The 27437-nt window shown below is 41.9% G+C and overlaps 1 protein-coding gene across 11 annotated transcripts in view; it reads right to left on the bottom strand.

Annotated features, from left to right (window-relative positions):
- Positions 1-27437, bottom strand: part of LDB2 (LIM domain binding 2) — a 372947-nt gene that overhangs the window by 229706 nt on the left and 115804 nt on the right. For all 11 annotated transcript variants that reach the window (XM_059165042.1, XM_059165051.1, XM_059165049.1 and 8 more), the window contains exon 2: positions 7911-8013. In XM_059165042.1, coding sequence (XP_059021025.1) covers positions 7911-8013 — 103 coding nt within the window. The remainder of the gene's footprint in view (positions 1-7910; positions 8014-27437) is intronic.

Below are 27437 nucleotides of genomic sequence, written 5' to 3'. Positions count from 1 at the left end.
CCATTGTGATAATGAAAAAAAAAAAAAAAAAAAGCCACATTTGTCCTGTTACTCACTATGGTGTATTACCATCTTGGTTTGAGAACCATAGGAAAGACATAGGGATAGGAATGCATTCTATGAAGCCAAGAGTCAAGAAATGCATGTGCCAGGATCCCATGGATACCATAGTCACACAGTCTCAAAAACAACTATATAATGTCCATTTCCTGACTAATACCCCATTCAGGACTCCCAAATAAATTCTTATGGGCAATCAGAGAGGCCTGACATGCTCAAATCTGTGTATCTGACAATGAATTTTAACCCCTGAGAAAAGATCCAACAATCATCCCAGATTTCTTAACAGTTTGACATATAAAGGGAAAATTAAAAGTCACCATCCTAAAGACCAATTATAAATATGATAATAATTATATATTTAACTTGTATGGCACTTTAAATTTATTCAAAGCACTTTTCTGTCCATTATCTCGTGTGACCATTAGTGTGGTATTTATTAGTGATGAGAGAATGGAATGTCTGCTCAATCTATTGCTACAGCCAATTTGCAACTTTTGATATCATCCATTTGAAACCACAAATGGGAAGACATTCAGTCTCCTTTTTCCCTTTCAGAAGTCTGTCAGTTGTGAGCTTTCTCTTAAGTCTTTTTTTATAGCTAGCCCTAGATTTTGTATTAATGTCACATGAATATTTTCTTTTTGAGCTACTTAGTTGATTATGTTAACTTAAGGTAAGAGTCTTAAATAGAACGAAATCAAAAGTAAATGAAAAAATTTGTGATGAACTGCCTTCCTTTCAAAAACTGTCTGCTTCTTTATGACAATGTCTGGCAAATAGCAGAAACTTGTTGAGTTCTGAATGAATGAATCAAGGAATGAATACAGGTGCAAATGAACTTCTAATGAAAGTCTGCTTTCGTCCTAACTTAATTTACTCCAAATCTTGCCAGCCTAATGAAGACTGCCATTTAAAAGGGTCACACAAGAAAATCACAACTTCAGAGGCTAGAGCCACCCAGAAACCATTTAATGCCACTCCATGCAAAGGAAATCTTCCCCTCCCCCCAGAATCATCTGAGACAAAGACATCTATGTCAGGATGCAACAAAGATGCCACAATCATCTGGTAATTAACAATCATGCCCTACTCTGAGTAGGTGCATTCTTTCCTCTAAGATACACTTCCTAATGCAAAGTCCATTTCCTTTCATCTGGTCATCAGTAAACAAAATATGGAGCATATAAGTGCCTAGCACAGTGGCTGGCACTCAATAAGTGTTTAACAGCTCCTTGTTCCCTGAGCAAAATAGAGAGTGGAAACCTCACCCTTTTTTGAACAGGACATCATTATAATAGTTTGGGACTTGTTCATTTATTTTTTTAAGAGAAATTTTATTTACTTATTGTACAGAGAGAGAGAGATCCCAAGCAGGCAGACCAGCAGGCAGAGAGGGGGAAGCAGGCTCCCCGCTGAGCAGAGAGCCCTATGCAGGGCTTGGTCCCAGGACCCTGAGATCATGACCTGAGCCGAAGGCAGCAGCTTAACCCACTGAGCCACCCAGGCACCCCGGGACTCGTTTAAATTGCCATCTTCATCTTTAAATTCTTAAGGTTCCTATATAGAAAGAAGACGGGTCTGATTTGTCCAAATCCTGAGTTCTCCCTGCTATGTGCCAACTGACTGGATGAGTAGTAGGAATTATCCTCTATTTTAATTCCATGTATTTATTCATGCAATAAGTATTTTCCATGGGCAGCACTCGGCAAAGGTTACATGTTATTTAATCTTATTTAATCTTCACACGTACCCTCTGATGTTGGCATTATTATTATCTTAATGCTTCATATGAGGAAATTGAGGTTAAGACAGTTTAAGCAACATGCCTCATGTCCTTCGCATGCCTACCTCACACAGCCGTACTGGAACAAAAGCTCCAAATGAATCTGCATGGATCCAAAGACCATAATTTTGATCTTTACCTTCATCATTTTTTAAACAACTGAGGAGTTCTCAGAGAAACAAAGTTGCTTTACAGAGGAAGATCTCAAGGGCCAGCTGGCACTTGTCTCTTGAGAAAGCATAGGGTCTTTTGGCACCAGCAACACTAACCTGGGCCTCTTCATATCTGGGTGAATTCTATAGAGGCCTTGTTCATAGAAAAGAACCGCATGGATTGGAGCCCTGTAAACCCCTTCTCCCCATGTGCTGCAGTGCACCTTTCTGCATGTAACTTTTTTAAACGGCCACATTTGTGCCAAGCAGTTACTATATGCCGTGTCAAAACACCTATGCATATATTCAAGGAGTGATTTTCCCAGAAATACATTTTTAATCATGCAATATGATATTAGAGAAAGAGAAAGTTAGGGAGGGGGAGAAATGCTTTCAGAATTCCTATATAGCAAGCACTATAAAAACACAGCTGGATGACATGAGCCAATAAAAAGCAGGAGAAAAATAGTAACCAGAGATAGTGAAGCTACTTGAGGCTCATAGAATTTCTCTACCTTAGGGGGACACATCCAAATACACAACACATAAAAACACATATTACAAGACAAAATTGAAGAACTTCGTCAATATCGCAATGCTCTCAGAGCTTTCAGGAAAAAAGGGATGTGAGGAAGCAAATGTTAAGGAGAAACAGCAAGTATAGGAATGGCTCTACTGAGGGGCCGATGGGCAGTGCTTCACAGTATCAGATGGGACCAGATGACTGAGGACAACAGAAGAAAATAAGGGCATGGGGTGGGGGGTGATATGTCCTAAGACAATTTTCTTTTTTTGTTGTTGAGTGAAATGTCCCCCCAGCCCCCAGCAATTACAGAGAAAAAAACATCAGTCTTGGACTAATGTGACTGTGTAAATGTGTAGTCTCGCGAGAACTCTTTAGTCCAGACAGAATATGGAAGTCAAGATGAAATAAGTATATGATCAAAAACTACTGGATCCACCAACCCAAAATTACAAACAACAGTTACAGGATTCATGACAGATGGCTCAGTTGGTTAACTGTCCAACTCTTGATTTCAGCTCAGGTCATGATCTCAGGGCCATGAGATCAAGCCTCTCATCCAGCTCCATGCTCATCAGGGAGTCTGCTGGAGATTGCCCCCCCACCCCGCCCCGCTCCTCCTCCTGCTCATGCTCACTCTCACTCTCTCTAAAAAAAATAAATTAAAAAGAAAAAAAATTTCTAATGGATGAATGATAATTTTTTCTGAATTGTCCTAGATCTCAATCTGGAGTCAGAAATGCACACAGTAGAATTCAATCAAACAGTGTCTATTTAAGGAGCATTTTCAAAGTGCTGGAAACTCTGCTGAACCTTATAAACATCATCTCAACAAGCCCTCCCTTTTTGGGTGAGGTCACTGATCCTCACCAAGTACACAAGTAGTAAAAGACAAACCCAGGTTGGAGCTCAGGTCTCAGACCCCAAGCCCCTGACTGAAGCCTTTTCCCTGAAAAGCAGGCCAATGGGCAGCGCCCTGAAACAAGATGGCTTTCTAGCAGTTATATTATTTTTTAACCTTAATTTCCAAGGCAATGCCAACCTAGACATAGTTTAGTGTTTGGAGTCTTCAGTCTCTCAAAGTACAAAGCCTCACACATTCTCAATCACCTTCTGCTGTCTCTTCTCCTGCTGAACATAACCTATGCACCAGAAACAACAGGGAGTTTCTGAGGAAAGCCTGTGAGAACACAAGTCTCTTCTGTGCTGGATTTCACTAGAAACCGCCCAAGAGAGGGTGTGTGTGACTCCCAGCCAAAGAGCGAGTCTTTGCAGCAAGTTCTGCACATGGAGCCCACTTGAAAAACTTCTCCACGACACAGAAGCTACGAGAATGCATTGTTACCAATAGTAATCATCAGTGCTGCCTACCGCATGCTTCAAATGGTCTGAGGCTCTCTGACTGTTCTATCTCACTTAATTTTCACACAAGCCAGTGACGGTATTATGACATCTTGCGGAGGAGGAAATGGAAGTTCTGTTTATGAATCAAAGCACAAATTAACATTCAAACATGTTTGCTACATGGTGCAACCCCGGGTCCTACCCAACATCATGGGATTCAGGAGAACTTTCTCCTTGCATCTCTCCCAGCAAAGAGAGATCTCCTGAATGAACCACATCTTTCCTACAGATGAAGAACATGGCCAGTGTGAACCTGGACACAGCCTGGGTCTCCTGGGGGGTTACCTGTACCATCTCCCAAAGAAAGCGTGTTTGTGATGGTCACAGAAAGAGAGAGTGATATAGGACACCATTCCTTTACATGCTCAAAAAGGAGCAGAGAACTAGAAGTACTTGCTTGAGGCTCACAATGAGCAATCAACTTAAAAATGATCACTTTTGTACAAGATAGGAAAGGCAACAGCAGATCATGCTGGACTTAGCCTTATAAAGTAAACATACCCAGGGCATGAGAATGTCATCCCTCTGCTCCTCTTTGCCTTCTATGTCAAGGAAGCCTTGGTAATTATTTGTGGCTTCTGTTCCTGGAAATGTGTGAATTGACAAATCCATATCTTCCCCTTTAGCTATGGGGTGATAGAGACATGAGATGGGGTAGGGAAAGGAGGGTGTCCTGGCTTTGACTTTGGAGTCAGCCAACCTGAAACCCAATGACTCACTGCTGGACTCACTGGACCAAGTTCCAAGTTTTCAGAAAGGATGCTTTTCAGCTCCAACTGTCTTTAACTACTGATCTGCTGACAAAGAGGGAATGACCTGTCTCAGGTCTCTTCCCCACTTGAGATTCCATGCATGCAGGGAGAAAACTACCTCTTCAAACTGCCCACTTCTCTAGCTGCTAAAGAAACACCTTCCTGATGCTTGCACCAGGTAGGGACGCACAGCTCAATTTCATGGCCTGCTAACCTTGTCTACCTGTCACCATGCAACACCAACCTCACCCCCTGTCTTCCAGGAAGACATCAGCAGTCTCCATCTGTTCCCGTCATATTCCACCTGGGGAGGGAGTTACCCTCCCGCCAGTCAGGAGGGGAAAGGGCTTGGGGACTGGACTGATGATCAATATGGAGGAGTTTTCTGAAAGAGAAGCTGTATGCTGCCTCCGAAAGCATAATTATTTCCTGAATTATTATATTGCTGGTTCCCCCTTCTAGCTTAAAGTAGATCAGACCTTATCCTAGAGCTTCTCTGAAAACACCAGCAGAGCACTATAGATTATGTTCTTCCCACTTTAGAAAGTCTCATGATTTAGGTCAAGGAATTGTTTTGCCAACATTCTGTTTGGGGTTATAAACTTTTCTCCAAATGTCCATTATTCATTCAATCATCCATTCAACAAATATTTATTGAGCACCTATTGTGTACAACTTCCTGTATGAATCCGAGAATTCAGCAATAAATAATAGAAAGCTCGTGTTCACACGGAGATGACATTCTAATAGGATGGTGACAGACACCAAGTAAATAAGCCAACACATATTATAGGATTTACTGTAGCTTAGAGATAAGATATCTTAGAGCCAGACAGACCCTGTAAACACATAGAGATGGGGAGAGAAAAGGAAGGAAAAAAATTTTTTTTCTAGAAGAGACTAAATAAACTCCATCTGACATATTTCTTGGTACCTAAGATAAATGTAATTTGGGGAAATTCTTCGCATAGAGAAATGGAATAGCCATGTCTTGTTTTCCTTTCGCAGAAATCCAGGGCTGTCAACTCCCCAGGAAGTCTCGAGGAAGAGCTGTAGCCTGCTGCCCAACACTGGCAGGTGTTTTCACAGCCTGGCACCCACTGCCTGGACTGCGAACGGGTTAAGGTGTCAGCACCAGAGCTGGGAGCACTGCATAAACAGTGCGTCAGGCGTTCTAAGCATGCTTCCTCTTCCCTGTCTCCCCGTCCTGTGCTGTCAATCACCTGTCACTTGCCCACACATCAGCAGCATTGTGCACATCACCAGGCTGTCAGCAAAGCAGCTGATGAGACTCGGCTCCAAACTGTCAATCATCTTTGCTTCTCTTCTCTGCTCGAGAAATATTTTGGCTCACAGAAACAAAGAAACCTGGACAACAATGGCTTATAGTCAGGCGTTTACTCTTGTGCATGGGTATAAGTAAGATCTTAAATCGGTGCTGATCGTGCTTTACCCTCAAATGGTGCTGGGGTTGGGGGCTGGGCAGAAGGAAGACTGAAACCTTGTTGCGTTAGTATGATGTACTTTAAAACTGTAATTCTAGTTCCCTGAGCAGATCCTGATGGATTCACAAAGCAAACACAAAAACAAAAAACAAGCAAACCTCCCAAAACAAAAAAACAAAACGAAATTAAACAAAGAAACCCACAAGAACATAAAACAATGATAACTGGAAGTTATCTGAGCTTGTGCCTCTCCAGAAAATAAGAAGGCTCAGAGGATGGATGACTGCGTGGTTCGAAATTATTCACCATTGATCAGGCAGGCTTTTGGAGAGAGAGTAATTGTTGGATTGCGGAGTTCATTTATCTCCCGGGACTTCTGAAACAGCGGCTTCTGCACCCGACTCTCCTATTCTCCAGGGCACGAGGCTGCTCAGGGGCACCCACACGCAGGAAAGCAAGTTCACTCTGTAGGACCCCCGTGAGCTAGGCTTGCCAGTGATTATGACGAGTGTCCTTACGTTGAATGCAAAGACATTCTAAACCAACCCACTGTCTGGCAGACCAGCAGCCCCTCTCGCCCAAAATACTTACCAGAAACATCCCGCACCCTTCAAAGCCCACAACAAAGACATCTAAAGAGATGTTCCTGGCAATGAGTTCCAATTGAGCAGCAAGTTCAAGTTGTCCTGATCTCCCCAGTTTGCCACTTGGGCAAAATCACCATGCATGTATTAGCATAATTAATCAGCTCATCATACGATAGATCCAAATACTACTAGGTTGTCCAAAGTCCTCTAAAGTTTAAAAAAAGGAAAAAACCTCTAGTGCCTTTGAAACATATTTAGCAACAATCAGACTTTTAATCATGTTTCTCATGAGCCTTATTATCTATCATTGCCCAATGCTCTGGATTGGCAGGTTCAGACACACGGTGGTTGGTTCCATCATCATCTCTGTGTTTGTGACATTTGGGATGTTTTACCCTCTGACAGATCCTTTCATACGTGCAAACTGATTTCTGAAAACACATCTCTTTCTGATCTAACCGGACATTAATTGGTTTTGTGCTGATGTTTCTATGTCTCTTGGTCTTATAGCACAACTAGCAAATCTGATCTCTGACAAGTTGGCTGAACCTAATCAGGACAAATCCGCTGCTACCCAGGTTGCCACAGGCAGTAATTTGAGGGTCTTTACAGAGTTATCCCTCGCTGGAAAGACAAGGGACTATAATTCTGTCAACACTAATCCAAAACTGTATGTTCAAGGCAGGAGTGGTCTCTCTCCCCGACCCCCAAGAAAAGATAGCACTTGTCAGATAAATACCTGAGATAATTGATAAGAAGAAATTAAGAGGCTGTGGCTGATGCAGTGACTATGAGAATTTCTTTCTTTCTTTCTTTCTTTCTTTCTTTCTTTCTTTAAGGAACCTTCAGAAGTGTAACATTGGGTGTAAAGTGTCAGCTGTCAGGGATAAAGCAGGGTCACAGGGAAGAAGTGGATGGAAACCCCGCCATCCAGCTCCCACTTATCATTGGGTGACTTGGTTCATATTTGCCTCACTCGCTAAACAGACAGGTGCCTAAACATTCTCAGCCTCAAAGGAAAACTCTCTCAGCCGACTCAGGCTGCCACCCGGTGACAAAGCCCTGATGGGAAGCAAGAACCTCCTCAGGATGGGAGGTGTTACTGTCAGACTGTCAGCCCTGTGCTATTCTCCGAAGACCCCTGTGGTTTTCTTACAGGCACAAAAAGAAGAAATATGAGAAAAATAAACTTCTTTCTTACTGTATCGCTTTGGTCCATCTTCCAAACAAAATGAAAGGGTTAATGTGGCGTCGTCTTCAAAAAACTCGGTGGCAAACGCGTCCCACCAGAGGTTGTCGCTATCCTGCAAAGAGACAGATCATTTATTTAACAGGCAAGAACAGAAACTACCTCAAAAGAGGAAAAGGAAAGCAAAAAAGAAAGACAAACCCAGCCACCACTTGCCTGTTACTCAGCATATGTGTGTGGGTGTTCTAGAAGGCGGGTGGGCGAGCGTGTGGTCACTCCTCAAATTAATTGCCTCAAATGGGGACCGAATTCCAATTCAACAAATGAGTGAAAGCGAACTGAATGAAAATTAATTCTCCAGGACATATTTGGGGAGATTTAATAAATGTACTTTGGAACACAATGTGACATTTCTTAACAAAAAGGGTTTACATTTCATGTAAAATGCACTTAACTTCTTTTTGGGCACTCTTTCTCTCCGCTCTTTTCAGAATTTGATTTTACAAACAGAAACCACCATATCACAACCGGTTAAGGAGAGTACATTTTTAAAAGATAATCAGTTCAAAAAGGGGGTGTGTGTGACTTGTAGCCCCACCCTATGCAAACGTCCTATAAGATACAGATATTGCCGCAGACAGAAGATACATAACTGTCCAGGGTTGTACAAACACCCATCACATGCATATGGATTGTTCTCGAGGATTGTTTTAAGATTATAGGCAATCTTGTTGCCTTGTTATTAACATGATCATTAAAAATAGAGCAGTTCAGCAGAATGCAAACTATCCATGTGAACTCTGTTTGTCATGGATTGAGTGTCTCCTGTTCATCCAGAAAACGCTTTGAAACTGTCCCGGTTTAAAGCAGTTAAAATCACTGTTAATCATTTGGGGGGGACAGGGGCTCCTATCAGAGTGAATCAGGAGGGTTACGCCAAGCATCATATTCTAAAAGGGGGCATCACAGCTGCCCTTGTGCTTTGCATTTTGCCCCATGTACCCCCAAATTCTTAAGCACAGTCTTTTCCCCTTTTCCCAGAGAATCGCTGATCAGTGCCAAACTTTAAGAGGAGATGTCCTGCAGCTGCCTGTCAGAGGAGGGAGGGGCAGCTTCCCACTCAGCGGCCCCCACTGCCGTGGCCTGGGTGGAGAAACTGCAAGCCTCTCTTCTTCCCATTAAGTTGTTCTGCTTATGAGGACATTAAGTTGTTGTCATTGGCAGGCGTCAGGAATGAGCCTTCAGTCCTGGAAAGAATAATTAAAGGGCCACCAAAGATTGATGCTGTCTGTTCTGGTTTTCAAAAAAGCAACAGCTCAGGCAAATGAATTTTTTCATCTTTTTTTTTTTTTTTTTCCTGGCTTCCTCCCAATCACGACACCAAGAACCAATACTTTTCTTGGTAAAATCGAGTAAATATAAAAGCACCCAGGGGTGATTCATGGCTCCACATACAAACTATCTCTCATCCCCCACCCCAAAACAAATATTTATTGAGCACTTATTACATGCAGGCCCTCAGAGCACACAGCTGGTTGAGTGATAGGTCCCTACCCTCAAAGGGCTCAAGCCCAGGAGCAGGAGACACCCAGGTGAAGACTAATAGTCTCCCTCCAGACCAGAGATCACAGCATGAAATCTGGGTGTCATGGAAGCTGTCAGAGTTTCTAGAAACTCTGGGCTTGGTTGGAAGTGGAAGAAGCAGCTGGGGAAAGAAACCCCATTTGAGAGCCTGGGTACACTGGTTTATTTTATTTCAAATTGCTACACAGATGGAAAAAGAATAATAGTTAACATTTATTGGGTGCTTACCACATGCCAAGCATTATTCTAAGTGTTTTATGTGTATTTTCCTCCTTACTCCTTACTACCTCCCCCTTTTTTGTTTGTTTGTTGTTGGTTTTGGGTGGGGTTTATTTATTTTTTTGGGGGGGTTTTTTGTCCGTTCTCTCCTGTATAATTTAATTTTTTTGTGAACAGAGGCTCTGTTTTGCTCTAAATGGTGCCGAGCCTATGGTACAACTCAATAGAAGTTGCTCAGCGAATGAATGAATGAATGAATGAAGTCACTCCCGTTATGTACTACCCCTCCTTTACAACCTCAGAAACCAAAGCACAGGTGGTAAATGGAACTTGCCAAGTACAGTCAGCCAATAAATAGTGGAGCTGGGATTTCGACTCAAGCCCCTCTGACCTCTGAGCCCCACCCTCTGCCTGACTCATTTCTCTGGCAGTCTTTGCCAAGGTGGTGGTTAGGACTTAGAAAGAAGGGGAAGGAGAATGAAAAGGGAATATTTTGTCTCAGATTGGTCTCTTTGTCCAGCTCCTTGCTTCCAGCTGCCAGGGACGGTCAGTGTCCCGCCTCGCACGGCAAAGTACCCCATGCGGAATGATGTCAGTGGCGGAACTCACGCCTATTGGCAGCCCTCAGACCCGGGCTTCATCCCAGCTCTTCCCAGCGGTGAGCACGGACAACTTAGTTTACTTTCCTGAGCCTGTTTCCTTACTTGCAAGTTGAGAAAAATAATAACACAAGAGGAATAATTTTCTTGTGGAGTACATGTGACAACAATAACCATAATAACAATTATCTTGCAGACTTGATGTGAGGAGTGAATAAATTAGTGGGTCTAAAGTGCCCAGCAGAATGCCCAGAGCACAGTGAAAATGAATAAAATGCCCTTTTCCTGCCTCTACCTACCATCTTTAGCATCGTTTTTAAAGGAGGAGGTCTTGCATGTTCTAAAGAACCATATCAAAAATGCCCTTTATAAAAAGCCTGTTGATAAACCAAGCACGTTTCTTCTCATTCCAACTACACGTAATGCATTTACCTGGCAATGACACCTGCCCACAACAGTTAGAACAGGGGTATATCGAATCTCTTTTGCCCTAGTGATTTCTCAAAGGCCTGTGACTAAATCAGATCCTGCACCTGTATCTGCCTGTCATCTGACTCTGGGTTTCTGGCATTCCTGCTAGGAAATGGAGCAGTGAAAGGCAAAATCCCATGGAGAACCCAGGCTGATCCGAAGGCGCTGGGAGCAAAGGAAGGACTCGGACTGAAGTAAGGGTAAAAAGTGTCAGGGAGGAGCCACACAGGGTTCACAGCACCTAGACACTCAAGGGTTGGCGGGAGCTGAGAAAGGCACAAGAAGGAGACATGCCCTTCCATTCAACCAACTGCAATGGAACATAAGATGAGTCAGCATCTCAGGAAATGTCAGAACAGGTGTGGAGGGGGAAGGTTACATCAGGTGACTATATGCACAAAAGAATCCCTTGGCTTTGCTTAGAAGAACATTTCAAAACTAAAAATGAAAAATGTAATTATGTGAGACAGAATAGTTTTCATTTTTAGTTTTGAAATGTTCTTCTAAGATATATATATATATAAATATATATAAATATATAAATATATTTTAATATTATATTATATATTTTATATAATATAAAATATTATATTAAAATAACATAAAATTATAATAATATAAAATATATTATATATAATATTATATATTTATATAATATATAAAATATATTTAATATTAAATATATATTTATATATATAATATATTATATATATTTTATATATATATTTTTGGAGTTAGCTGATGAATGAATGAATGAATGAATGGAATTCTTTAGCGTACCATCACAGACCCAACTTAAGAAACTCACTCTAAGGGGTGCCTAGGTGGCTCAGAGGGTTAAGCCTCTGCTTGCGGCGCAGGTCATGATCTCAGGGTCCTGGGATCGAGCTCTGCATCGGGCTCTCTGCTCAGTGAGAGTCTGCCTCCTCCTCTCTCTCTCTTTGCCTGCCTCTCTGCCTACTTGTGATCTCTGTCTATCAAATAAATAAATAAAATCTTTTAAAAAAAAACTCACTCTACAAAGTTTTCCAGACACCTTGATTGTTGCAATCCTACTTTGTCTCTTGGCTGATATTTCTCAAATGGCACACCAATTTTTTGATGCATTTTAAAATTATAATTATCAACTATCCCCAGACACTCCTATGTAAAGCTTTTGAATTAGTCTTTAGTTAGGAGAGGATAGGTGTTTATGTAGGAAAAGGAATAAAAGGAGTAACGCTTTGACAAAAAATTGCTGTGAAGTATGGGTCAGTCTTATGTTGACTGTGTGTGAAGGAAGCAGATGATGGAAAAAACACATGCGTCAGGGGCCCTGGGTTAACAGTCGTACCCAGAACTCACTATTTTCTAAGGGCTTTGCATGAGTTGTACCCTCTTACATTCACAACTATCCAAGTTGCTACTAAGGGGTAGAGCAAGCAGCCTTATGGAGAATTGATATCTTTAACCTCCATGTCACAGTGACTTCAACATGTGAATCCTGCCTCTTATTAGCTGGAGGACCTCAGTGAAGTCACCTGACTTCTTTGCATCTATTTGCTCATGTATCAAGTGGGAGTAATAATTTCCGTGCACTCTGAGGACGTAAAAGTAACTGCCTAGCACATAGTAGCTGTAAAATAAATGGCAGTTATTACTCATTATTGTTTCATTTAACTCTTAAAATAGTTACAAATAAAGAATCCAAATTTCAGAAACTTCAAACTTCTCAGTAAAGATCGGACAGCTAGAAAGTGGTGGTAAATCTGAAGTTCACTTACAAGTCTGTCTAACTCTAGTCCAACTTTTAAAGTTGATTTTATTTTTCAGCAAAACTATGAGCGAGGACACGGTTCTATTACCTGCCCCCACACCCACACAGCCTCCCACATTATCAATACCCCCTTGTTACAACTGATGGACCTACTAGTCCATGATTTCCTTCAAATAATTCTATTTAAAAAGTGATTTTTCACCTTAGGTTGAAGGTGATGGTAGTTCACAAGTGTAGAAGAAGTGGCCAGAAATGCCTAGAGAAAATTCTGCCAGAGCAGATCTCTGATTCGGGCATTTTCAGATTTTGTTCCCTTTCCCCCAGCTTCGTGTGCTTGCTCTGAAAATCCACTTCCTTTTTATACACGTCTTGCCTCCATTTTGCTGCCTACTTGAGTTCCTGAGATCAGTTAGGCAATTTGATAGGAGACATTTGCATAATGATGAGGCTAGGTGTTCAGGCTGGCTGAAATGCACCTACAAAGGCTTCTGTGGAACCAAAGAAGAAACCTGTGGCAGAGGTCAGACAGTCCTGGGTGGTAGAAGCTCAGTTCTGAGCTCACAGCCACCTCATGAGCTGTGGGGCAACAGTAACAGTTCAGCCCCTCCATTGTTCAGCTTTAGTCATCTCAAATGATATGAGCCTTGCAAAGGCTACAGGTGCTCTGCTTGGCCACATGGAAGAAGAGCAAGGGGCCAACGGAATTTAAAAAAAAGGGGGGGGGGGACCAGTGAACATTCGGCAGTTGTACCCACAGGCTAGGCTCCCCCACCTCTTGACTGTAAACCTTGCGCCTCCATCTTTGGAGAAATGGAAGAACCACAAAATTCCCAGTTTTCCTTCCAAAGCAGGCAACATAGTCAAGGTTAGCAAGCCAACCAACCAGTAAGAGGCTGCATGAGTAAAGTTGCCAAGTTGTTTTGCAGCAAGGACTCCAAAGAGAAGCTCACCAAGTCTGAAGTTTGAGTGGGGATGAGGCTCAATCCCCTCAAATCAAACTGACTTGGAGATTAGCCAAGGAGTGCCTTGAGAGTGACAAGTAGGTCAAGATCAACATTTTGGGACTTCCACGTCAGGGTTATGGTGAATGACCTCCAAAAAGAACCAAAGACCTGAGGTCTGATTCCTAGATGTGTGGGATGGGTGTGCAAGTCTCTTACTAGCAGTTATAATAGGCGTGACATTTGGAATATATGCTGTAAAACATTCCCTCCAGGAAAAGCCATTCTTACCACACTGAAAAGGGCCCAGCATCGTCAGTTTTCTTGTGTAGCCAAGGGACCTTGGGCAACTTATCTCTCTGAACTAAGGGTTCCTGGTTAACCCTCAGCTGCCTGCCTCTCTTTGCATATGTTGCTATTTGGCCTTCAATGCATAGTACACCCCAAGTTACAGGTTTTGCTCTCCTCTTCCACTGTCATCTGTGCTAGGAAACCTTGAAAACTCTACCCCCATTAGCACGTGAATCAAATGATAATTGAATCACTGCCTTATAATCCTCCAGTAAACTAGGAGATACTTAAAGGAGGGACAAGGCATCAGGCTTGGCTCCACCCTCAACAGAGCTCCCAGCTATGGATTACCCAATAAAGGAGTAGAAACATGGAATGAGCCAATGGAGAGTCTATACCCATATACCTCCTCAAGTGTTGTGGAAGCCTTGAGAGTCTGCACTCAAAGGCCGGGGAACCAGGATGGTGTTCAAGCTAAGCCCTCTCTCTGTTTCACTTTCCATAAGCAGATGCACCACCCGTGCACGTGAGAAGTTCACATGGAGACAAGAATTTTCAAAATGATCTCACATCCATGTTGCTATGCACCACCTTTTGGGTAATTTTCTTGTCCTTTTCAGCAAAATGTTGGTTAAATGAATATATTTCACTGACTGTAACTTAAGGAAGTGAGGTTTTACTTTATTAATCTTTTAAAATAGAGAGTAGAAGATAATGTGAAGACCCATGGGCCCATTATCTAGCATTAACAATTATAAAAATTCTTATTTTTCTTTTTTAAATGAATTAAAAATTATAAATAAATATAAATGCCCTGGATCCCATATCCTGCTCTGTTTTTTTCCTCCCCTCCCCTCCCCCAGGCTCCCATCAACAACTGTCTTGTGGAATTCATTTGGCTCTTCCTACCCCATCTTTTATATTTATACACACATAGGATGCCATTCATATGTGGTCTTATTTTATGTTTTTAATATTTTATTTAAACGCTTTCATACGGGGTGCCTGGGTGGCTGGGTGGGTTAAAAAACCTCTGCCTTCGGCTCAGGTCATGGTCTCAGGGTCCGGGGATCAAGCCCCACATCAGGCTCTCTGCTCAGTGGGGAGTCTGCTTCCTCCTCTCTCCCTGCCTGCCTCTCTGACTACTTGTAATCTCTGTCTTTCAAATAAATAAATAAAATCTTTTTTAAAAAAGTGCTTTCATACATTAAGTTCCTTTCTTTAAACTTGCCTTTTTTTTTTTTTTCATTCAACGTTGCTTTTTGGAGACCTATGTATTTTATATATTAGGACTTCTTCCCTTATATAAGCTACATAATAGTGCACTGAATGAATGTAATATATTTTACTTAAGCATTTTGATACTAATTATCTCTAGACAGTTTGTAATTTTTTGCTATTACAACAATGCTGTGATAAGTATCTTTATAATGTCGCTTTGTGTATATGTGTAAGAAGTTCTCTGGAGCATATATCTAACTTGGCTGTACACAGGAAGAGAGTATGTACTTGTCTATATTTTGGCTCTCACACTGAGAGGTCTCTGTGCTTCCAAACTGAAGCCTTCTGGTCTGACTGATGCATGGGTAAAGAAGAAACAAGGTGCATTTCTAAGGAATGTCTTTCCAAGTGGGATCTAATAAGAGGATCAACATAATTACAAAACAGAGTCCAATCTGCCAGGAGAAGGATGAGCATCTAAAAGTCCAAAGAAGATGCAGTAATGGAATAATAATAAACTACTAAATTAAAAAATGAAATTAAACAATTTGCCTATTATTCTCTTAAGGTAGAGTGTATCTCAGGGGTTTCATTAAACAAAAGGAGGATTATTTCTTGATGCTGACACAAGAACGAAAGCATAGGCTCTTCATGGTCCTTCCAAATAACTCGTGAAACAGAATCAGCACGGGAGGAGGTGGGGATCCGGCTCTGTACACCCTGCCTGCCACAAGGCTCCTGATCGAACCATGCCTTTTCCAAGGAGACAGGTCCTCCCAATGCTTCCTGTCATTTGGTATCTGAGCAGTACACATTTAGTGTTGAGTGAATATTAATAAGTAAAAAGTGGATTATTTTCCCAAAGTTGGAAAGTAACAATAGCAGAGAGCAGCCTCCAGGTAAATAAAGATGAAATTAACTCAGCCTAAACACAGGCAGGGGGAGTGGTGTCGATAATTCTCGTATATTTTAATTAGGCAAAAATGCCACAGAAGCTTCTCCACTCCAAACAAGCTCCTGTATGCCTTTCTGTGATTAAAATCCTTGGTCCTTTTGTCCCATCTCACAGGTGAGTCCAAATACCACTGGCAGCGAAATCATATATCAGGACGAGAGAGGCATTGGGGTCAAATAGCAGAAGAGAGGCTTAATTACATTTAAAAATCCACAAAAGCATTTTCCTTCCATCCCAGATTCTCTCCTGTTCCCATCTCCGTCCCTTTCCACCAAAAACTGGATCCTGGGGCTAGGGCTGCCCCCCGGCATCTGTAACTTAAGCACTGACAGGTTATGTGGGATTTTTGCCAGAGTAATTATTTTTCAATTCAACAATAATGAGAAATTACCATGGCAACCACTTGTCACGTGGCACACATACACCCCCTCTAAAGAATGAAACCATACATAAAGCATCTATTTCTTGAAAAATGTGTTTTTTTATTAAAATAAACTTAAACAGGTCAAAGTGGAGAGGGTGTATGAAGGGGTCTGGAAACAGGAAGATGAGAAGAGCACTGACTTTTCTAGTATCTCGTGGTTCTAGAAAATAACATCTTATGACCCTTCCTCCTAGTACACACACACGGACAGCACTCTATTAATTTGTATCTTACCAGTTCGGTCACTCCCATTTTGTACTTGTCAGCTCACCTCTCTCAGAAGACACTGAAGAAAGAATGAGCGCACTCAAGGACAGAGGCAGAAGCACACTTGGGTCATCCCTTGCTTTCCCGAAATTTCTTTGCCCGTCACGCTCCTGTATTGAGACAGGAGACATTAAAGAACCCCAACCTCGTGCCTTTCTTTTCATGGAGGCCCCCTCCCATTAAGGGAGAGCAGGTCACTTACATTCTCTAACTGCAATAGTCCTTTCACTTCTTGAATCCCTAGCCACTTTTTCTTCGAACCATGTATCAAACGACTTTTATTCCGAATTAGCCACATTTAATCATCGCAGTCAACAGTTACAGAGCACTGACTATGTACAAGTCACCATTCTGAACAGGTTGAGTAACATAAACCCTTGAAATTTCACAGACAGCCTATGGGATAAATCCTTCCAAAAACCCCATGTTACAGATGTGAAGACTGAGGCACAGAGAAGTTCAGTATATGCTCAGATCACAGAGCTACCAGGTTGCAGAGAGTGCAAACACAGGGACCCTGGCTCTTAAGCTGAGGCTCTTATAACCACTCTATTATATTATGATGTCCCTTCATCCAAAACAATGTTCTTCAAGATCTTTACTATCTTCTTACTTGTTTCAACATCCAGTAGTGCTAAGTGCACTGTTTGGGGCTCTCTCTTGAACAGAGATCCCAAAGCAAGGTTGTCCACATCTGTGCAGTTCTACATGAAGACAGAGGAATAAAAATGATACAGTAATTATGGGAGCATGTGTTGGACACAAGGAGAGCATTTGAAATCCTCTTTTTATCAAGGGATTTTTTTTTTATTATTATTATTCTCATGTCCCCGGGATTCTACATTTTTCTTTCTCCTTGTCATCTACGATTTTGTTCATTCTTGGCTAAATTGCATCTTATTTAACAAGAAACATCAGCTGTAATTTTAACAGAAATTTTAAAACACCATGTTATCAAATAGTAAATTATCTGTCCCAATAGTCCATCTCCGGGTTCAACTCACAATTCAAGGCTTCCCTTCAGAAAGTGCTCACAATATTTCACTCTTTAGGACACGTGGGTGCTGTCTTGAGAAGGAAGTGTATTAAAACAGAAAGACAAGACTTGGCATCTGGCAGATAGGGCTCTTGAGCAAAAGGTACGTCAGTGCCTTTTCTCCCAAGCACCAAGGGAAATTCCCCTGCATTTCAATCTTCATCCTTGTCCTACCAAATCATTAACTGATTGTGAACATCCAAAGAGAAATGTTATTTATGATAATCTAGAAATAATGACTAAAATGTACACATATTTTACATACCCAAAGCTGAGCTTTTTGCTGCTGGACTTATCATAACTATGATGAAAGACTCATTTTCTTTTCATTCCTGTAAGCTTTATGAGGGTAAAATCTATATCCATATCTTGTACCTTTTGCAGACAGAGCACAAAATACCTGGCCAAGATGCAACAAATTAGTACTTGATTTTTTGAGTATTTAAATTATATAACTTAACAAAATAAATATGTCTTTTATGAAAACCAAGCATATTTTCAAAACTCTGAAGAAAAACAATAGTTGTCTTCTCTTGATGGTTGAACACTTCCACTGTCTTCTCCATTCACGTGTCTGGCACACAGGGGTATTAAATATTTAATATGTGAATCAAGGAAAATGCTAAGAGTTTTGCAATGAATTATTTCCTAGTCTTCACAGCATCCTGATCAAATTGGTACAATTTAAATGAGGAAACTGATGCCTCAGGTGGTCACAGATCAAGTAAGAGGTTACACTGGAATTTGATTCCTAATCATTTTGATTCCTGGACATTTCATTCTAACCACAGAACTTCACTGCCTATTCTTATCTGCATTATTCTGGAGAGAAAGAGGACTAACGTTTTCTTCATAATTAAATTTTCTGTTTTCTACTCCAACATGGAGTCATGCATGCACTCTCTAACATATGAAAAATAACATATTGGGGACCCCGTGAAAATCACTTTGAAAATGACACAGCAAGGCCTCACTCTAGAAGCAGGGGTCTCAGGGCACCTGGGTGGCTCAGTAGGTTAAGCATCTGCCTTCAGCTCAGGTCATGATCCCAGGGTCCTGGGATTGACCTCCACCTTGCCTCAGGCTCCCTGCTCAGCAGGAAGTCTGCTGCTTTCTTTGTCTCTCTCCCCCCACCACCCCTGCTTGTGCTCTCTCAAATAAATAAATAAAGTCTTGAAAAAAAAAATAGCAGGGGTCTCATTGGTGGCCCCTCTGTGGTGGTAAGCCCCATAGCTCCTATTACATTACAGCACCCAGGTTCCAGGGGTCCTGAGACACAGCATAATGTGATGAAGCAGCAACTTCTATGTCTTAAGAAAAGCTCATCAGAAAATCACGTACAAATTTTCTGTTCCAACATAAACACAGCAGGCAGGAAAACATTTCTGGAAATACTTGCAAGATGCAAAAGCTTGTTTCTGTGACCTGCCCAACTGCATAAGAATCAAATGAAAGAGTAACTCGTGGAGTCACCACTAAAAACTGGAAGAGACTGGGCCAAGATTGAGGCATCAGGGAGCCACTGGAAAAGAAAATTCAAGTTTTTCCTTCTTCTACTTGGGAAAAAAAGAAAAGATTTTTGTTCACAAAGATAAATAGAAGAAAATGAACATACTCAGAAGCTAGGTTTATCTTGACCATGGTTGAAGGTTTCCATTCTTTTCTCCATTTTCACACCTGTTTACCAGAGGATTTAGATTCTCCGTAATTTACCAGTGACTCCCACGCCTGTACCACGGCTCTCAGTATCTCCCTAGGACTCCAGAACTGTGGCGCCAGCTGCCTAACCAGTTGCCCCACTGGGGAACCAAAGAGACATTGCAGATGCAACATGATGGAAGCCAGCCCCAGCCCCATTTCCACCCCCCACCAGGCTTCTTCTCTCCAGTCTTTTCCTTCTCAACAATGTAATGCAAGTTTCTCAGTCTCCTAGACCCACCTTTTAGGATACATTCTTGATTCCTCTCTTTTCCTAAGCCCACGCTTCTATTCTGTCAGCAACTCCCATGAATCTACTTTCAAAATTCAATGGAACCCATGCACGCTCCTCTCTCTCTGCCACCACCGCTCATCTGGGCCTCCTGTAACTCCAGCCTGGACAAGAGTAATTGCTTCTTTGTCCTTCTCTACACCAGAACTCTGACTTCCCTGAAGCCTAGGCTCCAAAAGAAGCCTGTGTGACCTTGAAACAATGCCACTGGTTGCACCACTCCTGGTTAGAGCCCTCCCATGGCTCCTCATTGTTGCTTTCACCATGGAGCACACTAAGTCTGCACATAGTCTTCCTTTCTGGATTCAATTCACTTCTGAATTGTGGATCCAGGCCCTTACCACAGGGACCTTGCTTCTACGCTGGGGCCACACTCCCGCTCTGCCATAGGTCCCTTTGCATTAACTATTCCTTAACCAAGTGGATGACTTTGCTCTACTTGGCCTGGCTTTTTCTTCCTTGTCATTCAGATCTCAGATTCCTGGTCATTTTTTAAAGATTTTATTTATTTATTTGACTGAGAGATGGAGAGAGAGAGTACAAGTAGGCAAAGCAGCAGGCAGAGGGAGAGGGAAAAGCAAGCTCCCCACTGAGTAGGGAGTCCAATAGGTTCTTGGTCCTAGGACCCTGGGATCATGACCCAAGCCTACGGCAGCCATTTAACCAACTGAGCCACCCAGGCACCCCTATTCCTGGTCATTTTTGAGCCTGCAATCTACAGGATCCAGCTCACTCTCACATCAGTCAATGTTTTTCCTCCAGGAAGCACTTATCACTAGATTTTTAAAATTTGTTGGGGTGCCTGGGTGTCTCAGTCATTAAGTGTCTGCCTTTGGCTCAGGGTTATGATCCCAGCCTCCTGGGATCGAGCCCTGCATCGGGATCCCTGCTCAGTGGAAAGCCTGCTTCTCCTTCTCCCACTCCCCCTGCTTATATTCCTTCTCCTGCTGTGTCTCTCTCTGTCAAACAATAAATAAAATCTTAAAAAAAAAAAATGAAATCTGTTTATTGTCTTCCTACTTCCTAGAAAATGCAAGTCGTTGGGTGCATAGGATCCTGTTGCCCGCTTTCCCACAGAACCAGGCACATATTGGGGGCTTCATAAACAACAGAATAAATGAATATACCAAAAATGTGCTAAACAAACAAGAAAAGAGAAAAGATAAATCTATTGAGGAGACCACATTAATTGCTTCCACAGGGCCGCCATTCTCAGACTCAGACTTGTCATAGCCCAGTTGACTGCAACTACATAATAGAGTACCAGGAACTTACCAGAATCTTTATGCACTTTAATTTTTTAAATAAATATATGCCATGAATTAAAAGCATTAAAAATATTTATGCCCTTTGACTCAGTAATTCTATTTCTGGGAATCCATCCAAAGGACATAATCCAAAAATATGTAAATGCTTTATACACAAAAATATTCACCATAGGAGCATTCATAACAGCATAAAAACTAAAACAATGTGCCGCCCTGCGAGAGAGGAATGATTCAAGAAACCATGAGAAGTCCATGAGAAGGAAAAGGAGGAATCTTTAAAAATAATGCACGTCCATGGTTTATAATGACACAGAGGCATTCTTATGTTCTGATGTAAAAGGAAGAAAGCAAATGGAACAGAGAGCAGGACAGCATGGCGGAAGCAGAGTGTAGAGTCGAAATGGCCATTCTAGAGATTTGGGGGAGGATGGACTATTTGATAAGCAGGATTGAAACAACTGGCTTTTTACATGGAAAAAATAAATAAGTTTGATTCTACATCACATAACCAAACGCAAGTTCCAGATGGATTAAACATGTCCATGAAGAAAAAATTTTCAAGCCATTAGAAGGTAGGAGAATATTGCGTATGATCTCAGCACAAGGGAAACTTTTGTCAACAGCACACCACAAGAACAAATAATATGAGAAACAAGCCATCCATTTGAATATATCAAGATATAAACATACCATACGACAAAAGACACTGTAAACAATGCTACAGCCTAGGTGACAGGCTGGGAGAGAGTTAGTAACTAGAATGTATAATGAACTGTAAAAATCAGAAATCATGTTGGATCACTGCATCACACACCTGAAACTAATATTACACCATATGTTAACTAACTGCATTAAAATAAAAACTTTTTTGAAAAATCAGAAATCAATCAAATATAAAAGTACAAAGGATGAAAAACTATCATTCCCAGAAAATGGTCAATAAAGCTATGAAAGGATCTTCTATTTCACTTGTTATCGAGAAAAGGTAAGTTAAAATAGCCACTGCACACACATATCATTGTGGAAATATCAAAAAAGTGAACACACATAGTAGGTTCCTCTCCACATGGTGCTGGAGAGGTGGGGACATGGGAAACTTGTGGATGGTGGTCACTTCTCACTTCTCTTGGGTCCACAAGACCTGGATCCACAAGCCCCAGGGCACAGGAGGCAGATTCCAGCCTGCTTACCCACTCAATACCCACCCTACTCGAGGATACTGAAACCTGACAAACTCTACCCTTTACCCTGTATCTGCAATATCCTCCTTACCCCACATTCCCCTACTCTGTCCCAATCACCTGTATTCATCCAATAGGACTCCCACCCAAGTCTTGCCTCCAGCTGGAAGACCCACAAGGCCTTCCACCTACTAAAAAGTCTCCATTTTATAGACAGAGATACATTATTTTTTTTTAATTTTTCAACTCATACAAACTTCATGCTGACTACTCCTCTAGTACTATATTTTTATTTTATTTTACATGATGCCTAGTTATTATATTTTTCACGTCTTAGCAATTCAGCTCCAGACTCCGTGGGCAGATACATTATCTCCTTTGGGTGGCTCTTTGTATTTCCATTGTTTACCTGGCACACATTTATTGTACGTTTAATTATGAACTGAGCACTGTGCATTATCTACTTCAAGCATTTGAACATTTCCAGGCAAGCTACTGTTATTATCCTCATTTTACAGGTGGAAAAACCAAAGCTCAGAAAGCAGCTTCATCTTCCCAATCACATATCTGAAAAGTGCTGGAGACAAGTGTTCAAATCCATGTCATCAGATTCTAGAATCTGTCCCTTTTAACTGATGGGAGAGAGACAGAAAGGATTGTGGGAAAATATCAATAAGTAGAGGTCATATGTAAGACTTGTGCATGAATGTTCATGGCTTTATTATCCTCAACAGGCAAGAAATGGAAACAATCCAAATTTCCATAAACTGATGAACAAATAAATAAACCAAATGTGGTATCTTCATGTGATGGAGTACTATTTGCAAAGAAAGGAGTGAAATTTTGATAAATGCTTTAACAGATACCTGGAAAACATTATGCAAAGTGAAAGAAGGCAGAAACAAAATGCTGTATATTGTATGATCCCATATATTGTATGTATTATATGATGCCCTGTATCGCATGATTCTGGATATCAAAATATATAATGTATACACAAATAAATTTATATGTATGTATGACTCCATAAAATATATGTAGTATCCAGAATGCTGACTGCACCACTTAGTAGCTGCGTAATCTCGGGCAAATTACTTAAGCTCTCCATGTCTGTTTCACCCCGTGTAGAGCTATCTCACTTCTCATTGTGAGGATTAAACTAGATAATGCATGGACCAGTGACTGGAACAGAGTAAACATCCACTAGAGAGCACTATTGTTAAGTGGTGGGAAAAGTCCCAAGGCCAAGGCTGCCGTGAATATTAAATAGGATTTATCAGTAATGCCGCTATGGTCCGACCTGCATACTTTGCAACCAGACAGCCCGGGTCTGGACACCAAGGCCAGCCCTTTTTTTGCTCTGTGAGTCTGGGCAAGGGACTCAGTCTCTGTTGCTTTCTCTGTGAAGATAGGAACAATAATGGTAACTAATCGTAGAGCTGCTACAAGGTTTAAATGAACTAAAAGAACTTAGCACGGTGACTGGCACACAATTAGCACTGGTTAGCTTTTGTCCATCATTATAGTTCTGGCCATCAATGTTAGCTGGCATAAAAGATACCCAAGATAAAGTTCCCTGTTCTCAGAAAATGAATAATCCAATTAGCTAGTTGGTTCAGTGGATTACAAATAAGACACCCCCCTCAGTGTATCTCTCTCATAAGACTGAAAACTCCATGAGGGTGGGATCACTGTTTTATTTTTCACTGTGTCCCTCGTGCCTTACATAATGCCTGCCTGGGAAGAGTGAGAGTACCCATCTATGAAAGTGAGTTTTCTCGCAGCCTGATGGGAGCAAAGTCTCTATTTTGCACGCCAACCTCAAATCCACAGTTGCATGTGGTTGGGGCTAATTTGCATCTCAGTATCTCAGAAAGCTCTGCTTTTAGCTATCCGATTTTCTTCCTTGTCAACTAGAGATCACAACTTGCAAGGCAAAGAGAGCTTTAGAAAACTGGTCTCTCTGCCAGCTCCCAAATTTTGTCCGGCAGCATTTTCACTTTCCCCCATCCATCTCCATGGGAGGCAAGAAACTGGGTTCTAATTCTAATCCTGACACTTTGCTGGGTGACTTCAAGCAAATACAAATCAAATAATCTGGCAAAATATGCCTACACTATGTGCTTACACCTCAGTTTCTCTATTTGTCAAATAGAAGGATGATTCTAAGGGTACTTTCAAAGGCATCCTTCCAGAACACTGCTTTCTTCAGGGATGTATTGTTCACTGAAAGCACCTGCCCACCGTCGCACTCTTGCCTTTAGGAAAAACATTTTTGGCGGATCTTGATCTGGGCTAAAATGGGGCAGCATCACTACTAAAGGAGGCAAAAGGGAAGATTTCTCATGCTGGCACCTTCCAGGATTCAAAAATAGTCTCCATATGGATGGCAAATGGATTTCAACCCAAGTAGCCTTTCTAATGTATTGATGGTGGTTACCTAGGATGCTGAATTCATTCATACCTCCAACAAATATGCACAGAGCACCTACTGTGTGCTAGACGATGTTCTAAGCATTAATGATAAAGCAGTGACCAAAAGGGACACAAATTTCTGTTCTCACAAAGCTTAAATACCAGTGGATGACAAGCAATAAAATAATAAGTAAATGAAATATATCATTTATTAGAGAGAGGCAGGCTCACAGGAGAAAGCAATAGAGTAGAAAATGAGAACAAGAATGGGGTGCGTATGCGTGGCTCAGATGGTTAAGCATCTGCTTTCAGCTCGGGTCATAATCCCAGGCTCCTGGGATCGAGCCCCATGTTGGGCTCCCTGCTCAGTCTGCTTTTCCTTCTCCCTCAGCCATTCTCCTACTCATTCGCTTTCTCTCTCTCTCTCTCTCTCTCTCTCTCTCTCTCTATATATATATATATATATAATAAATAAATAATATGAATAAAGTATAAAATAAAAATAAAGAATAAAATTTTGGAGTGCCCGGGTGGCTCAGTGGATTAAGCCTCTGCCTTCTGCTCAGGTCATGACCTCAGGGTCCTGGGATCGAGTCCCACATCGGGCTCTCTGCTTGGCAGGGAGTCTGCTTCCTCCTCTCTCTCTCTGCCTGCCTCTCTGCCTACTTGTGATCTCTCTCTGTCAAATAAATAAATAAAATCTTTAAAAATAAATAAATAAATAAAATAAAGAATAAATTTTAGATAGCGTGACCAAGGATCGCCTTGAGGGGAATGTCATTTTGGAGCAAGATTTCTCAACTTCATCATTACTGACATTGGGGGCAGATGGTTCTGTGTTGTGGGGGCTGTCCTGTGCAATACAAGATGTATAGTGTGGCAGCATATGTGGCCTCTACTCACCGGATGCCAAGAGTACCTCCCTCAGTTCTAACAGACACTGCCCAATGGCCTTCAGGTTGAACATCACTGATTTAGAGTAAAAACCTGAAAAGAGGGGCTCCTGAGTGACTCAGTCAGGTAAGCATCTGCCTTTGACTCAAATCATGATCTCAGGATCCTGGGATCCAGTCCTGCATCAGGCTTTCTATTCAGCGGGGCAGTCTGCTGTTTCTTCTTCTGCCCATCCCTCCTGCTCGTGATCAAATAAATAGATAAATAAAATCTTAAAAAACAAAACATAACACCTGAAGAGAGAGCCACAAAGAGATCCGTAAGGATCCTGGGCAGGCATTGGAGGCAGAGAGGTAACAAAGCTGGCCTTAGTCCCCACCTATGGACAACTTACATCAGACAAAAATCTTCTCAAGTATCATTGCCCTCAAGATGGGGCAACCATCTTGTATTTAAGGCATTGAAAAGAGGGCATCTGAGCCAAATATTGGGATCCTGGAGACAGAGGCCCAACATGAGCATGGCGAGGGCATGGGGTAACTCACTACAAGCAATGAGACCTCACCTACAGTTTGAAGCAGGAAAGTGTCATGATCAATTCTGTGTTCTCGGATCCAGGGACTTCCCAGGACATGGCCTAGTAACCTCCATTCCTGACTAGCTGTATGACCTTGGGTGAATTCCTTTGCCACACAGGGCCTCAGTGTTCTCCCCTATAAGCCTGGGGATGGGGAAAACAATAGAATCTCCTTCATGGGTTTCTGGTGAAGGTCAACTATGTGCAAAGCACTCGGGCCTTGTGACGGGAACACAGAGCACACGCCAGAAACTCTTAGTCTTAATGAATATCATTCTTAAACAAATGTTAGCTATTTTTTCCTTCCCTTTCTTTTGGAAGCGTACCATTGCCCCAGTGGTATTTATCGCTAGGTGAGCTTTCATCTCTACCCTCCTTCTCCTTGCCCTACCTCCTGCCCCTCAACCCTGCCCCAGGCCAGCACATGCCTCTGCTCCCAGGGCCCCGCTTTCCTCCTCCTACTGCACCACCTGCCTGCCAGCTCCTCTGCACTCCTGGTCTATATGTTTGTTTTATCAGTATTGGAAACAAAGGCTTCTACTTGAGGACTAACGTCAAAGAGGCCTCCTTCTTGCTTCAATACATTAAGACCTTCAATGTGTACGCAGATTCTCTGTCCTGTCTTGGGAATGTCTTTTAAAACAATCAGCTGTCATCTCTGAGGGTCAGGAAACCAAACCTTACCCACTGAACACCCACCAAAGACATTGTACTATGTCCTTATCAGCCAGGGAATACTGACCTGATTCCCCTACAGGTACAGCCTTTCTTCCCAGCGTATGGCCCAGAGAATTTCTACTAGACAACATATGCTGGAACTTCTCTTCCCGCCCCTCCCAATGCCTTCCCCTCACCACCTTTATTATAGCAGCACTTCCATCCTGCCTAACTGGGAATGCCTGCTTCTGGCTCAGAGCCTGGCACTCAGCAGTGCCCCCCTCTACCCCATCAACATTCGTGGAGGGGCCGAGGCACACTCAGTTATGTCACATACCACATCTTGGTTCATCTTTACACCATGCTAGTAAAACCTACAGCACAGATAACCAGGGCTCAGGCAAACATCAAAGTCATAAACCACATGGGAATCTTGGACCTTCCAGTGGCGAAATCTCTATAGTTTAAAAGGAAGTGCTGTTTGCCAAAACTTTAAAATAACATTTCCGATTCAAAATGTGCAACATGCATTTATATACAAAAACATCACTTACACGTTCCTAGACTTAGAGTTATCACGATAATGTGGTGAGAGTAACAAACTAAATAACTAACAATTATTGAATATTTTCCTCAGGCCAGGTAGTGTGTTGAGCCCTTTACAGAACTGTCTCATTAAATTCTTGCAATATTCCTAGGAGGTAGATATGCCCATGTCCAATTTACAGATGAAGAAAATAAGATTCAGAGAAGTTAAATAATCCCACCAAGGCCACTTAACTAGTGAATAACA

Source organism: Mustela lutreola, chromosome 1 (genome assembly GCF_030435805.1).
Source record: "Mustela lutreola isolate mMusLut2 chromosome 1, mMusLut2.pri, whole genome shotgun sequence".
NCBI classification, from domain to species: domain Eukaryota; kingdom Metazoa; phylum Chordata; class Mammalia; order Carnivora; family Mustelidae; genus Mustela; species Mustela lutreola.
This window is presented reverse-complemented; position numbering and strand designations above follow the sequence as displayed.